General features: G+C 54.4%; 1 protein-coding gene across 3 annotated transcripts in view; it reads left to right on the top strand.

The window, feature by feature from the left end:
* CCDC120 (coiled-coil domain containing 120) overlaps positions 1-13,409 on the top strand; it is a 15,606-nt gene extending 2,197 nt beyond the window's left edge. Inside the window, exons 2-12 of one of the 3 annotated variants that reach the window (XM_008587147.1) lie at positions 2,983-3,131; positions 6,509-6,608; positions 6,785-6,839; positions 7,018-7,151; positions 7,830-7,970; positions 8,317-8,611; positions 9,014-9,076; positions 9,445-9,619; positions 9,753-9,851; positions 10,941-11,855; positions 12,360-13,409. In XM_008587147.1, the coding sequence (XP_008585369.1) occupies positions 6,827-6,839; positions 7,018-7,151; positions 7,830-7,970; positions 8,317-8,611; positions 9,014-9,076; positions 9,445-9,619; positions 9,753-9,851; positions 10,941-11,855; positions 12,360-12,474 (1,950 nt within the window). In that variant the 5' untranslated portion in view covers positions 2,983-3,131; positions 6,509-6,608; positions 6,785-6,826 and the 3' untranslated portion in view covers positions 12,475-13,409. Of the gene's footprint in view, positions 1-2,982; positions 3,132-6,508; positions 6,609-6,784; positions 6,876-7,017; positions 7,152-7,829; positions 7,971-8,316; positions 8,612-9,013; positions 9,077-9,444; positions 9,620-9,752; positions 9,852-10,940 lie in introns of those variants that run through there. The other 2 variants (XM_008587148.1, XM_008587149.1) reach the window with 2 other exon arrangements.
* The last annotated feature ends 464 nt before the right edge of the window (positions 13,410-13,873 follow it).

Here is a 13,873-nt window from a genome sequence, read left to right as displayed (position 1 = left end):
GGCCATCCCTATATAGGATCCGAACCTGTGGCCTTGGTGTTATCAGCACCGCACTCGCCTGAGTGAGCCACGGGCCGGCTCCATAAAAATCTTGGTGCTAAGTCCACCCCACCGCTGTGGGGCTGGTCTGGGGGGGGGGGGAGTGCAGGTGGTCACCAGATGCTAAAATCAAGCCCATCCAGTAGTAACAACAACAACAACAATAGGAGGTTCCCTCACTGAATCGCCTTGATTCTGAGGATGGATGGGGAGAATTTGAATAGTGAAGGATAATGTGTTACTCAATTATGTTTTGTTTCTGCATTTATTTATTTCTCTCTCTCTCTCTCTCTATATATATATATATATTTTTTTTTGGTGGCTGGCTGGTATGGGTATCTGAACCCTTGACCTTGGTGTTGTAACATCACACTGACCAACTGAGCTAACTGGCCAGGCCATGTTTCTGTACTTCTCATAGAGAGTAGTGAGTTTGAAAAATGAGATACCAGACCCATCTTATTTATCCAAAACATTTATCCAGATTTGTTAATAATAACATAAGCATTCCTCACTGTCCCAACCTATTTGATACCTAAGTTCCAAGAAGGTGATGTTTGAAGTTCAGACAGTGAAACATACCAAGTTATCTGTCCCTATTTTTTTTTTTAAAGATGACCGGTAAGGGGATCTTAACCCTTGGCTTGGTGTTGCCAGCACCACGCTCAGCCAGTGAGCGAATCGGCCATCCCTAAACAGGGTCTGAATTCATAGCCTTGGTGTTATCTGCACCGCACTCTCCCTAGTGAGCCACAGGCCGGCCCCTCCTATTTTGTTTTTGTATCTTACTTAGTGAGTAGGGAAAGATCAGATGATGAGGGTTAATAACTCTAACTAAAACAATATATCCAAATCTGTTAACTTTCCTGAGCTCCAGGGGCAAGAGATGGGAAGTGAGGGTACCCTGTTGTATAAATATATTTGGTTCCTGCATTTTGTCTGGTGAGTAAGGAAAGCTCAAGAGTGAAGGATACCAGTTCTATCTTAAAAATGTGTTTATCTCTTCAGTCGCTGTATTTGGATAGTGAGAGTTCAGACAATTTGTCTGAATGTATTTGGTTCCTGCATTTTTGATGTTGAGTAGGGAGAGATCAGATAATGAGGGGAAATAGCTCAGTTTCAGATATGTCTGGTTTGGTGAATAGGGAAGATTCCCTGTCTGGATAGCAAGTAGGGAGGGTTTGGAGGCAGAGGGATAACGAGCTCTGTCTCAAAAGTGCATCTGAATACATTTAGTTCCTGATTGTGCATAGTGAGAGTTCAGACAAGTTCTCTGAGGGCAAACAGCTCTGTTTCAAATTTATCAGGTGAGACTGAGGGATATCAGCTCTGTCTCAAAAAAAAAAAAAAAAAAGAAAGGTATCCAAACATATCTGTTTTTTGTTTGGTTTTTTGTTTGTTTGGCGGCTGGTTGGTACAGGGATCCACATCCTTGACCTTGGTGTTATCAACACTGTGCTCTAACTAGCTGAGCTACCTGGCCAACCCCAAATGTATCTATTTGATTCCTGAGCTTGTACAGGGAGAAATACTTGTAATTTTTTTTTTTTTTTAAAAAGATGACCGGTAAGGGGATCTTAACCCTTGACTTGGTGTTGTCAGCACCACGCTCACCCATTGAGCTAACCGGCCATCCCTGTATAGGATCCGAACCCGGGGCCTTGGTGTTATCAGCACCACACTCTCCCGAGTGAGCCACGGGCCGGCCCTGAAATACTTGTAATTATGACAGCCAGCACATATTCAGTACTTACTGCAGGCCAGGCGCTGTCCTAAGCAAGCTTTAAATATATTACCTCATTTAATGTTCACAACAACCCCATGAGGTACCATTGTCCGTTATCATTGTCCCCATTTTACAGATGAGGTCATCGAGGCACAGATAGGTTAAGTGACTTGTCTAAATAGTCACACAGCCGTAATTAGCAGAGCTGGGTTGAATCCCAGGCCCACCATTTACTAGCCATGCAGGGCCGTGTGGGGCTCAGGACCTGGCTGGTGTGGGGCTGAGAGGCTGGGCAGTCTTCCAGGCTGTTAAAAGTTATGGACCAGGGCAGTGACATGTGTGGATGACTGCCCCGCTTGTCTGCCTGGCCCAGGAGGTATAGTTACTCACTCTCCTGCCAGCCCACCTCAGCGTGAGTTATTATTGTTGTTATTAACAATCATTAATGGCATGGCGTGTTTCCTGTGCTTCAAAATGACTTCCAGAGTTACTTTTGCCTCTGTTGTCTCTGTAACCACCTTTCACCCATTTTACAGATGAGGAAACCTAAACCCAGAGACTCAGTCTGCACTGCCAGCCAGATTCTCTTGTCCCTCTTGGCTCGATTTTATAAATATCCCTCTTCCCACCATACTTGGTGGCCCACAAGAGGTGGGAAAGGCCCTGGCCAAGAAGACACTTCCACCAACACCCAGCTGCCCACCTAACTGCTGCTGCCTCCACCAGCCCTGGGCAGTAAAAGGGGGAGAAGCAGGGAGGGTGATGAAAGGGACCTTTGTGTCCCTTGCTGGAAGTCTCACACCCAGGAAGAAGGGTGGGCAGGGATGGCAGGAGGCCTTAATAGCATGTGTTTGGGGCATTGCTGATACACAGGGAGTTCCTCTCTAGGCTCGGCCCACCTGCCAGGGAGGGAGCGTTCCTCACTCTGCTCTTTCACATCATGGCATCATGGCAAGCACTGCTACAGGGGCCTTGGTTGGGCTTGGGCCCTGAGGTCAGAGAGCAGATGGTCCCAAATGGAGCACAGGATGTGTGGGGTGTGCGGGGACAGGCCCAGAGTGCAGATGGTGTTGCCAGGGGAAGCAGTACTTTGTAGGGACTCAATTTCCTTATCTGGCATGAAGCCTGACTCATGGCCAGAAATGCCAGAGGGAGAGGAAGGGGGAGATCCAGCACGGGTGTGCTGAGTGCCCTTCCCTCCTCCTCCTTCCTTGCAGGAGTAGCCTCTGTCTGCCTCCAGCCCAGGACCTGGCCCCCCGAGTTCTGATCCTACCTGCTCCTATGCCACTGTCTTCACCTCTCCGAGCCTCAGCTGCCATGGCTATAAAACGGCGGTGAGGAGGCTGGGTCTGTGCCATCCTCCCAGGTTTGTGGGGACCAAGAGGCATTAAAACACATGAGTATTTTGTAGGGCATAAATTGTTCATTTACTGGGATTATGTCTTCTGGAGCTGCGGAAGGTGATGGGGTTTTGAGACCTGGTCTCTCCTTAGAAAGGTTGGCATTCTCTGTCCCCACCTTGGGTAACTATTACCCCAATGAGGGTGGGAATTGCCCCAAGACCTCCTCCCACCCCTGCCTCGCCCTGGGAGGAAAGGGTAGGGTCCTCAGGAATGTGATGCACCCTGCCAAGAGGCACAAACCCCATTACACCCAGGCCGCCTCCTGTGTGCTTTACAGCTCCCCAGACCTCTATCCCGCCAGCTCCAAGGTGATAGCCTTGAGTGGGCAGGGTCAAATCCTCTGGGAATTTGGGCAGCAGGAGAGGCAGCTGCTACTCCCACAACTCTTAGCCCTTTTCCCCCAGTTCTCTGTTAAGGGTATGGGGTGAGGAGGCAGTTCCAGGCTCTCTTCTCAGCCATGCAGGCACCCTGAGGGGATCTGGCCCCAAGACTGTCCCCAGGAGAGGCCCTAACCCTGGTGACAGGCAGGCAAGAGTTAAAAGTGTGGGCCGGCCCAGTTCCTGGCCAGGTAGGCTGGGTCATTACCTGGTGGGAGGCGGCGGAGACGGAGACAGGAGACATCGCCACTGCTGCTCACTGCCACTACAAGCCGAGCCAGGGCCTTGGTCGAGACAACTACTCTTGAGGTATGTGAGGCTACCCCCACAGCACTCTCTGGCATTGGAGAGCACCCAGGAGCAGTGGGCCCAGGGGCGTGGGGGGACGAGGGCATGAGGGGGATTGGGGGTGTACTGAAGCTCCCTTCAGAGAAAGCCAGGTCTGTGGGAGTGGTACACCAACAATGTGGGGCAGGGCAGGGGGTGCAGTGAGGAAGGAGGGCCTGAGTAGAGGGGCAAAGTCCAAAATGTCCAGTTTCCTTTCCTGGTATGAAGCTGATTCCTGGCCGGAAGTGGACAAAATGGACGAGGAGGGATGGGGGGGAAGAAGCATGAGTCTCCCTTCTCCACTTCTCCCACACTCCCCCCCCAGGAGTGTAGGAGTAGCCTCTGCCCTCCCCCAACCCAAGACCCAGCCCCCCAGGAAAGACCAGACTGGGCTGTCGAGAAACCATTGCCAAGCACCTGCCTACCTTCTCCCCATTTATTCATCAGAGTAGAGTAAGGAGGGGCTGTGTTCTGGGGGACAGTCCAGGCACTGGGAGTCTGTATTTGCTGCATTGGTGGCAGGATGTGGAAATGGGGGTCCCGCTGACAGTGTTGGGGTGCCACACAGGTGAGGTGTCTTGGTTGTAAACAGTCATTACAGCCAGGAATTTCTTTCACAGCTGTGGTGTCAGAAGGGCAGACCTGAAAAACCTGCTGCGCCCGCCTGTGGGAGTGGGGAGTGCCCTCTGCAGCTCTCCTGCTGCAGCCCCTCCCTGGGACAGGACTGGCTGTGGGGTCACAGTGGGGAGACCGAGGGGCTGGTGTGGGGGTGTGTTGGGGAGGGAGGTTGCTGGGATCCCCTTCTCATCACCTCTGGGTGGGCACGGGGCAGCCCCAGGCCCCAAGGCAAGTGTGCGGAGGGCAGGTGAGCTGAGGCAGAGGTTTGGAAACGGATGTGGGGGTGTGGGGCGTTGATCCTGTGTCTAACCTGCCCAGTGACCCTGTGACTCATGCCCTAGCTATGTCCCTGAGGCCAGGCTGACAGGGTGGAGTCGGGTTCGTGTCTGGACCCCATGTTGACTTCCAGGATGTCTGAGCTCCCAGAGAAGGAAGGATTGAGGCATCCCAGTGTGAGATGTGGGACTGATCCTGGCGAATGGGCCCATCAGGGCAAGAGCTGGGTTCTCGTTCGGGTGGAGAAAGGCTGAAGGGAGCCTTGTGAGAATTCCCCAAACCTAAATGGGGGCTGGGAAAGGAGGAGCCCCAGGAGCCAAGGGGTAGACGAGGCTGAGCTGGGATGTCCACATAACCCTGGCATGTTGGGAAACGTCAGACCTGAGATGGATCGGCGTGTGAGTGCCTCTGCAAAGTATACGCTGTGCCTGGATTTGTAAAAAGGCTGTAGAGACTGACCCTCACTCTTGATGTTGATGACGAGGCACCACTGCTTTGAGAGAGGGGTACAGGCCCTGTGGAGCGGGCAGGAGGACTGCAGAGAAACTGGTGGCACCTTATAGGCAGCTTGGCCACACTCCATGATGTGTAGATGGGAAAGGTGCTTGAACCAAGGGCTTGAAGGCTCCTTAGTTGCCTGGGTCTTCCCCACACCTGGCTACCATATCATGACAAGCTGTGGATTGCAAGGTAGGTGGGGATGGGAACTCTGTGGCTCCATGAGGCTCTTTCAGTCACCTGCCACCAAAGTTAATCCAGGTGATGGGAAGTGATGTCACCCGGCTGCCTGTCTGGGGACTGAGCAGGATGTGGGAGGCTAGGGAGCAAACTCCAGAGGAAGGGACGAGGGCACTGCTGGCGGCCAGCCAAGGCAGGCTCCATGGTCAGCCAGGACGTCTGGGGTCAGAGAAGGAGGAAGGAGGCAGGTAGTTTGTTATCTGCAGCTGTGGACTCCGCTTCTCACAAATCCCTGTAGAGTGACTTCCCTATGCTAGTCTCCAGACAAACTGGCATGGGGAGAGGGGCTGGAGGGACCCTAGCAACCAGTGAACACTCTCCTTGCTATATGAGGGCCACAGGATGTAGTTGGGACAAGTACAGACCCACAGATCTGGGCTTAAACCCTGGCTCTGCTACCTCATCATTCATTTACTTGACCATTTATTCACCCATCCAGCAGACATTCATTGGGCACTTGTGTGTGCAGGAGTGTTCAAGGTGCTGGAGATACTGATGAAAACGGGACAGATCCATTTCCTGTCCTCGTGGGTTTACAGGAGAGGCACAATCTCTTGTTGGACCGCAGTTGTGAGGACATTACACAGGGAAGTGGCATTTAAGCCCCAGAATGATAAGTAAGAAGCAGGGGCTGGGGTGGTGCGAGGTTGAAAAAAGTACTTCAGACAGTAGCCACAGCCTGGGCAAAGGCCCTGAGGCTGATGGACTGGCAAGTTCTGGAGGGAGTTGGTGGGGTTGGAAAAGCTCTAGTGAGGGAGAGTGTAGGACTGGAGGAGTGGGCCTGGGCTACGTCCTTGGCTGTGGGCAAGTTATTTCACCTCTCTGTGCCTTCCTCTCCTTATCTCTAAAATGGGGGTGATAATAATCACAGAACTACCATCACTGGGTGGTTGTGAAGATTAAATGTGGCATAGTAGGTGACTGTTTCAGGCACCCAGTTGCTTAATAAGTGCCCACTGTTGTTACAGTTGGTTGAACGTGTACCATTAATTCTCCCTCCCCAGGCAAGACTCCTGGCTGTGGCCCATGGGCCTCTGAGGAGGCGTTGTAAGCCCGCCCAGCTCCCCACTTGCTCTTCTCCCACTCAATGGGAAGGGAACCAAGGTATCAGGGCCAAGTGGGTCCAGACGTCGACACAGATTCTATGAGGGCAGGTCAAGCAGGCGGGTGGGGTCCAGGGCACCCCTTATTCCCAGCTGGGGTGTGGGAAGCTGGGTAGGGCTGGAGGTTGGGGTATCATGGCATGTGCTTCCTTAATGGCTCCTGTGTGTCACTGCCAGGCCTTGTCCAGCCATCAGCCACTGCCTCTCAACAGCACCAGGATGGAAGTCAAAGGTCAGCTGATCAGCTCTCCTACCTTCAGTGCCCCAGGTCGGTGGCTGGTTCCCCCTCTTCCTACCTCCTCCCCTGCTCTGAGTCACCACCTGTCCAGTTGTGAAGGGTTGGTCCCAGCCCCACAGCTGCTCCAGGATGCCCTAGCTGTCCCACTGATCTTTGCTCCCTCTGTGTCCAGCTGCCCTATTTGGAGAGGCTGCCCCGCAGGTGAAGTCAGAGCGTCTTCGGGGGCTGCTTGACCGGCAGCGGGCCCTGCAGGAGGCCCTGACCCTGAAACTCCAGGAGCTCCGCAAAGTGTGTCTCCAGGAGGCGGTGAGGGCCTGGCCCTAGGGGTGACAGACAGGGTAGGGGGGAGAAGCTATGGCCCCTAGGTAGGTAGACTTCGGTGGCAATTGCTGAACCACTTGTCTAGGCTGTCACCATCTGTCTCCTCAAAGCTCAGCTTAGATGTTATACACTCAATGAAATATGGTGATTCAGGCCTGCAATCCACTATTGATAATTTGAAATTTAAAAAGAACCTCAAAAAAACAAAAGTAATGTGCAAAATTTGGCAGCAAAACTTGACCTGAACTGGCATGGAGTGGTTTATAGTTTCGATTTACCTCTTAGTGTGAATGTCCACACAGTTTGCCAGAAATAATAATGTGGTTCAGACCATGCAGCTCCAGACCCTGACAGGATTGTTATGTAATATGCAGTATATAGACTGTGTTGCCTTTAGAAAAACTAAAAAATTCTGGATTCCAGTGCAGGTCTCCCTGCCTCCCATGCCCACTGCCCCAGGGGTTTGGGCCACTGAGGGGCTGAGAGTCTACATTGCACCCCTGCCTGGTGGAGATATTAGGAGGCAGAAGAGAAAGGGCGTGTGGGGGGTGCTGATCAGGGCCAGGCTCCTCGTAGGACTTCTGTAACTTATGGGATCGTTCCTGCTTTACCCTGTCCGTCCAACTAATCCTTGGTAGTCTCTGACCCCTGCCTCCCCTCCAGGAGCTGACTGGCCACCTGCCCCCTGAGTGTCCACTGGAACCTGGAGAACGGCCCCAGTTGGTCCGCCGGCGGCCCCCGGCAGCCCGTGCCTACCCTCCACCACATCCCAACCCAGCACACCACTCCTTGTGCCCTGCTGAGGTGAGCAGATGGGTGGAGAGGGGACAGGTACAGAGTGGGGGTTGCGGCCAGGGGAGGGAGAGGCTAAGAGAATGAAAAGGGCTGGAAGAGGTGGGTTCTGGTATGAGGGAGGATGCTGGTCCCTAACTCTGTCAAGACAGGTCTCCCACCCTTAGGAAGATGAACAGGCCATGAACAGGCCCAGCCCCCAGAGGAAGAATAAGCTCTACCCCTAGGTGAATAGGCAGGCCGCCAGGAAGAGCAGACCCTACCCCTGGTGTATATGGGCTCTGCCACCATCTGGTCCCTGTGCCTGGCCATTTCCAACATTTAGTCCAATCCTACCCCTCTTGGGTGGGCCCCACAGGAGCTGGCTCTTGAGGCCTTGGAGCGCGAGGTGTCCGTACAGCAGCAGATCACAGCAGCTGCCCGCCGCCTGGCCCTGGCCCCTGAGCTGAGCGCCGAGCAGCGCCGGCGCCGGCGCCAGGTCCAGGCAGATGCACTGCGGAGGCTGCATGAGCTGGAGGAGCAACTTAGGGACATCCGGGCCCGCCTTGGCCTCCCGGTGCTCCCGTCGCCCCAGCCATTGCCGCTGTCCACGGGGGCAGTTCTCTCCGCCCAGGGAGTGTGCCTGGGCACGCGCCTGGCTCAGCTCAGCCAAGGTGAGCCAGGCCCCATCAGCCCACCAGGGGAAGTGGGGGAGTGGGCTGGTGGGCCAGTGAGTGGACACTGGCTAATGGATGTGGTAGGGGTGGGATGGGTGAGCAGCCAGTGAAGACTGGGAGGTAGGCAGAACTTAAGGGACTCAACCAGTAAGAAGGGTTTTGACAAACTGGCTCACGGGAAAAGGTGGGCCATGGGGGACAGACCAAAAGGCACCAAGAAAGTGAGGACCCAAGCCAATGGGGGTCTTGGATTCAGGTAAATGTGTATTCTTGAGAAGGAACAGGGTGAGGAAGAGCCCGCCCAGGAGGCGGCTAAGCAGAGGAGCCCATCCAGTGGGGTAAGGGGTGGTACCCAGGCCTTGGAGTGATAGGCCCCGCTCTCCCCCTTCTCATTTGTAGAAGATGTTGTTCTGCACTCGGAGAGCAGCTCCCTCTCAGAGTCTGGGGCCAGCCATGATAATGGTGAGGACTCCTATACCCCAAACCTGCCCACAACCCCTCCTGTGTCACCCCAGCCCCTCCTTTGATGCTCGGCCCCTCCCCTACTTCTTCAGCTCCTACTTTACCATGCCCCATCTTCCTGCAGGCCCCCCATCTTCTTAGCTTCACCCCACCCCTGCCCCTCAGCCCCAGGCAGCCCTGCTTGTCATCCCCTTCCTTACCCTTTGTGCCCTGCCCCATCCCTTAGCTACTCCTCAGCCTGCTTAACCCTGTCCCAGCACTTTGCCCCTCTCCTACTTCCCTAGCCTCTACCCTTTGCTTTGCTCCTAACCTGTGCTGCCCCTCTGGGCCCCCCTCTCATTCTACCCCACTTTCTTTCTTCCACTCAGAGGAGCCCCGTGGCTGCTTCTCTGTGGCCGAGCGCCCCTCACCACCCAAGGCCTGGGACCAGCTTCGGGCAGTATCTGGAGGAAGCCCTGAGCGGCGAACGCCATGGAAACCACCCCCGTCAGATCTTTATGGAGACCTGAAGAGCCGGCGGAACTCAGTGGCCAGCCCTACCAGGTGAGGATGAGCCCCTTCCTTCCCTTCCCCAGGAGCCAAGAATTGGATCCTGAGCCCGGGCTGGCAGGAGGGCCTGCTGGTGAGTACAATCTCTAACCTGGGCCCCCACCTGGGCCTGCCTGTTTCTGTCTAGCCCCACACGCTCGCTGCCCAGGAGTGCCTCCAGTTTTGAGGGGCGAAGTGTGCCTGCTACCCCTGTCCTCGCCCGGGGCACTGGCCCCCAGCTCTGCAAGTAAGGGGACTCTGAGGGTGGGGTTGAGGATCAGAGGAGGGAACTGTTAGTTCTCACTGGAGGTGTTGAGGAGAGCATTATCAAAAGGTATAAGATATGGGAGGCTGGGCTTTGAAAGGTGAATAGGAGCTGTCTTGGAGAAAAATGGGATGGGGATTTGGGGCAGAAGTATGAAAGTTTGAGTATGGGCTTTTCTGTGCATTTTGGACAAGTCGTTCCCCTTCTCTGAATCTTTGTCTCTTCATTTGTGAAATGGGCAAGTATATATGTGCCTTTGAAAGACATAGGCATAATAAATTCTGGTTAGCATGCATTGAGTGCCTGCATCTGCTAGGAATCAGTGTTTTATGTGGTATCAACTCATTTAATCATCACACGATCCCTATGAGGTGGATACCCTTTTATTTCCATTTTATAGATGAGAAAACTGAGGCACAGAAAGGTTAAGTAACTTGTTAGTAAACTGAAGTCCTGGTATTTGAACCCAGGCAAGTGTGACTCTAGAGTCCATGCTTTTAACCACTATATTCTACTACTTCTTAAACAAATACTAAGTGGTTACTTTTCCTGGGCTGTGAACAAAAGTCCCTGTCCTTGTGGGGCTTGCATTTTGTGAATGGTGGCTGTTGGGATGATAGTTTTGGGTGGTTCATACACATGATGGAACAGAGGGTTCTTAAATTCCAGGCCTAAGGACTAAGGCCTGGAGGCATTGAGGAGCCATGAGAAGGGCCTTGGCTGAGGGGTCTGATGTATGAGGAAGAGCCCTTTGTCGGCCTCTTCTCTGTTAGCCCCCTCCTCTGCTAGCGTTTTTTCTTCAGCCCTAGGCATATTTACATCTCCCTCAGAGCTAACAGCCCCAGACCCCTCCATGCACTTCCAATGCCTGTGCCCCCTAGTCTAGGACAGAACCTCGGCTGCCCTTTATATGCCATTGCCTAACGCCTTTATACACACAGTTTCCAGTCCTGGGCCCATTTTGGAGACGCAGAAGTGAAGGCTCTGAAAGAGACAGGGTAGGGAGGGCGTTCAGACAATCTGCCTGATTTTTCTAACCCTACTCCCATTACCCTCACCTCTGCGCCCCAGACCCGAAGGCCTGCACTCTCGCCAGTGGTCCGGCAGCCAGGACTCCCAGATGGGCTTCCCCCGGGCGGACCCTGCCTCCGATCGTGCCTCCCTCTTCGCAGCTCGCACCCGCCGCAGCAACAGCTCGGAGGCCCTGCTAGTGGACCGGGCAGCTGGTGGAGGAGCCGGCTCTCCACCTACCCCCCTGGCTCCCCCTGCTGCCGGCCCCCCAGTTTGCAAGAGCAGTGAGGTGCTGTATGAACGCCCCCAACCAACCCCTGCCTTCTCCTCCCGCACAACCGGCCCCCCAGACCCTCCCCGGGCTGCCCGGCCTAGCTCAGCTGCCCCTGCCTCCCGGGGGGCCCCCCGGCTCCCTCCTGTGTGTGGGGACTTCCTCTTGGACTATTCCCTGGACCGGGGCCTGCCCCGAGGTAGCAGCGGGGCAGGCTGGGGGGAGCTGCTGCCTACACCTGAGGTCCCAGGACCCCTCACCCGCCGGGACGGGCTCCTCACCATGCTCCCTGGCCCACCACCTGTGTACACAGCTGACGGCAGCAGCCCCCTCCTCCGCAGCAAGGACCCCCACACCCGGGGCACCCGCATCAAGCCCTGTGGCCTGCCCCCAGATGCTGCTGAGGGTCCAGAGGTGCATCCAAATCCTCTGCTGTGGATGCCCCCACCCACGCGTATCCCCCTGGCTGGGGAACGCAGTGGCCATAAGAACCTTGCCCTGGAGGGGCTGCGGGACTGGTACATCCGGAACTCGGGCCTGGCTGCGGGGCCCCAGCGCCGGCCTGTGCTTCCTCACATGGGCCCGCCACACCCACCCTTCCTCCAGGCCCGCTGCTATGAGGTGGGCCAGGCGCTGTACGGGGCCCCCAGCCAGGCGCCGCTCCCACACTCGAGGAGTTTCACGGCGCCCCCTGTCTCTGGCAGGTATGGGGGGTGCTTTTACTGATGGGTGGGGGTCTCTTAAGGCAGATGGTGAAGATCTCCAGGCCCAGGAGCAGCTAGTCATGATAGCTAATGTCTTGGACAAGGAAACTAGCTGCAGCATTGGCACAGGGTCCGTGTACAGTGCATGACCTGCATTAGTCCGTGGGGTGCCGGTGGAGGGGGATCTTGGTCGCTGGTAGCAGTATTTCTTTACTGAGCTATAGAAGAATTTTAATACTTTAACAACCAGTGCATGTCAGCTGAAAATGAGCCTTGAAGCCAGGGTGCCAGGAGGAAAGGATATCTTGTGCCCCTTGCCTTTCTCTTCCCCTTTTCTCCATGCCCCATGCTTGGGAGCCTGAAGGTGCTTTCCTTTTCCTTTGCCTCTGCCTCTGCCTCTTTAACAAGCCTCTCTTCCCCTCTCTTTCTGTGTTTTGTCTGTCTTTTCCTCTCTTCTCTGTCTTCCCCACCTTGTCCTCCGGATTCCCGCTATCCTTTCTAAAGATACTACGCGGACTTCCTGTATCCCCCGGAGCTGAGCGCTCGCTTAAGTGACCTGACGCTAGAGGGGGAGCAGTCCTCCAGTTCTGACCCCCAGACCCCTGGGACATTGGTCTGAACCCTTCTGATATCCCCCTTGTTGGTCTGGGCATGACTCCAGTCTGGGGAGCACACAGCTGATCTCACTGAACCCTGGGGTATGGTTCTCAGTCCTGGGGGCACCAACCTGATCTTCCAAGGCCGCTGGTTCCCCGAGGGCCCAGGAAGGTGTCTGACACCTTGCTTCTCCTCTCACACTGTGCTGGGGACTGGGGGGCCTCAGTCAGCTTAAAAGGGGGATGATGTCATGGGGACTCCAAGCCCCTTCCTCCATTTCTGTTTACAGTTGTGGTTTAGGTATTCACTGTCTTCCCCAACACTAGGCATTTTATAAAAGGGAAACTGTGGTCTCCTTCTAGTTGGGTTCATTCCTGTCCCCATGCTGAGCCTGTTCCAAACAGGAACCCCGTCCACAAAATGGACCATATAGGGTCTCAGTACCCTGCTTGGGGCAGCCAGGAGACTGGTTTGAACAGAACTCCCTGACACCCCCCACCAGGGCAGTTCTTGGGGAGGTGGGCTCTCTGCCCACATTTGGAAGGACTGAAGTCCGGGTGGGGCACCTGAAGGAGCCTGTCCCTGCCTGTGCCTGCAGCCTCTGCCCTGACCATCCCCAATCAGAGGCCCGGCAGGAGGGGCACAGGGCAGAGTCTTTGGATGTATTGTGTCCTGGGATGCTGTGGAGGTTGAACCTGGCATCTGGTAGATGCCAGTAAAATCCTCAGGTGACATCTGGCCATGGCCCACAGGCCATGTCACGTCTTCCTTGGCTTTCTGTCCATTTACTTTTTAAACAAATCCACACAAGCTGTTTTCTATACCTGTCTTTCTGGAGCTGGGGGTTCTCCTACCCCCTTTACCTGGTGTTAAACTTTTCTTTTTGTACCAATGGATCTGGGCCCAAGACACTACCCACACTGGAAGGGGATTTCTATAATAAATGTGTAAACTGAACCCATGTGTTGCTCCTCTATCTGCCTTGCCTTGGGGGCCCATACCTTCAGACCAGATAATCATGTTTTTACAGGGTTAAAAAAAAAAAAAAAAACCTATGGAAACAGTCTGTGGTAGTGTCAGGCTTTTGACTTTACTTGCTTTGTGATGTGAGACTTCTTTGCCAGCCAACCTCAAACAAGAACCCTTGGTAATACAAGTAATGATAGTAAACACCCTATGCCCTTAGCTTCCCTGTGCGTTTTGTTTTGTTTTCGGTGGCTGGCTGGTACAGGCATCGAACGCTGCCCCTTGGTATTATCAGCACCCTCTGCTAACCAACCGAACTAAGCAGCCAGCCCTCCCTGTGCTTTAATACTGATTCAGAGGTAATGATTTTGAGAAGGGCCTTAGAGATCAATTCCTTCAGCCCACATATTTGACAGACACAGGAAGAGTCTTTAGGAGAATTAAAAAGCAGAGGC

The sequence above is a fragment of the Galeopterus variegatus genome, unplaced genomic scaffold (genome assembly GCF_000696425.1).
Source record: "Galeopterus variegatus unplaced genomic scaffold, G_variegatus-3.0.2 Scaffold4257, whole genome shotgun sequence".
NCBI classification, from domain to species: Eukaryota; Metazoa; Chordata; class Mammalia; order Dermoptera; family Cynocephalidae; genus Galeopterus; species Galeopterus variegatus.
The sequence above is the reverse complement of the archived record's forward strand: the minus strand, read 5'-3'. Positions and strand labels throughout refer to the sequence as shown.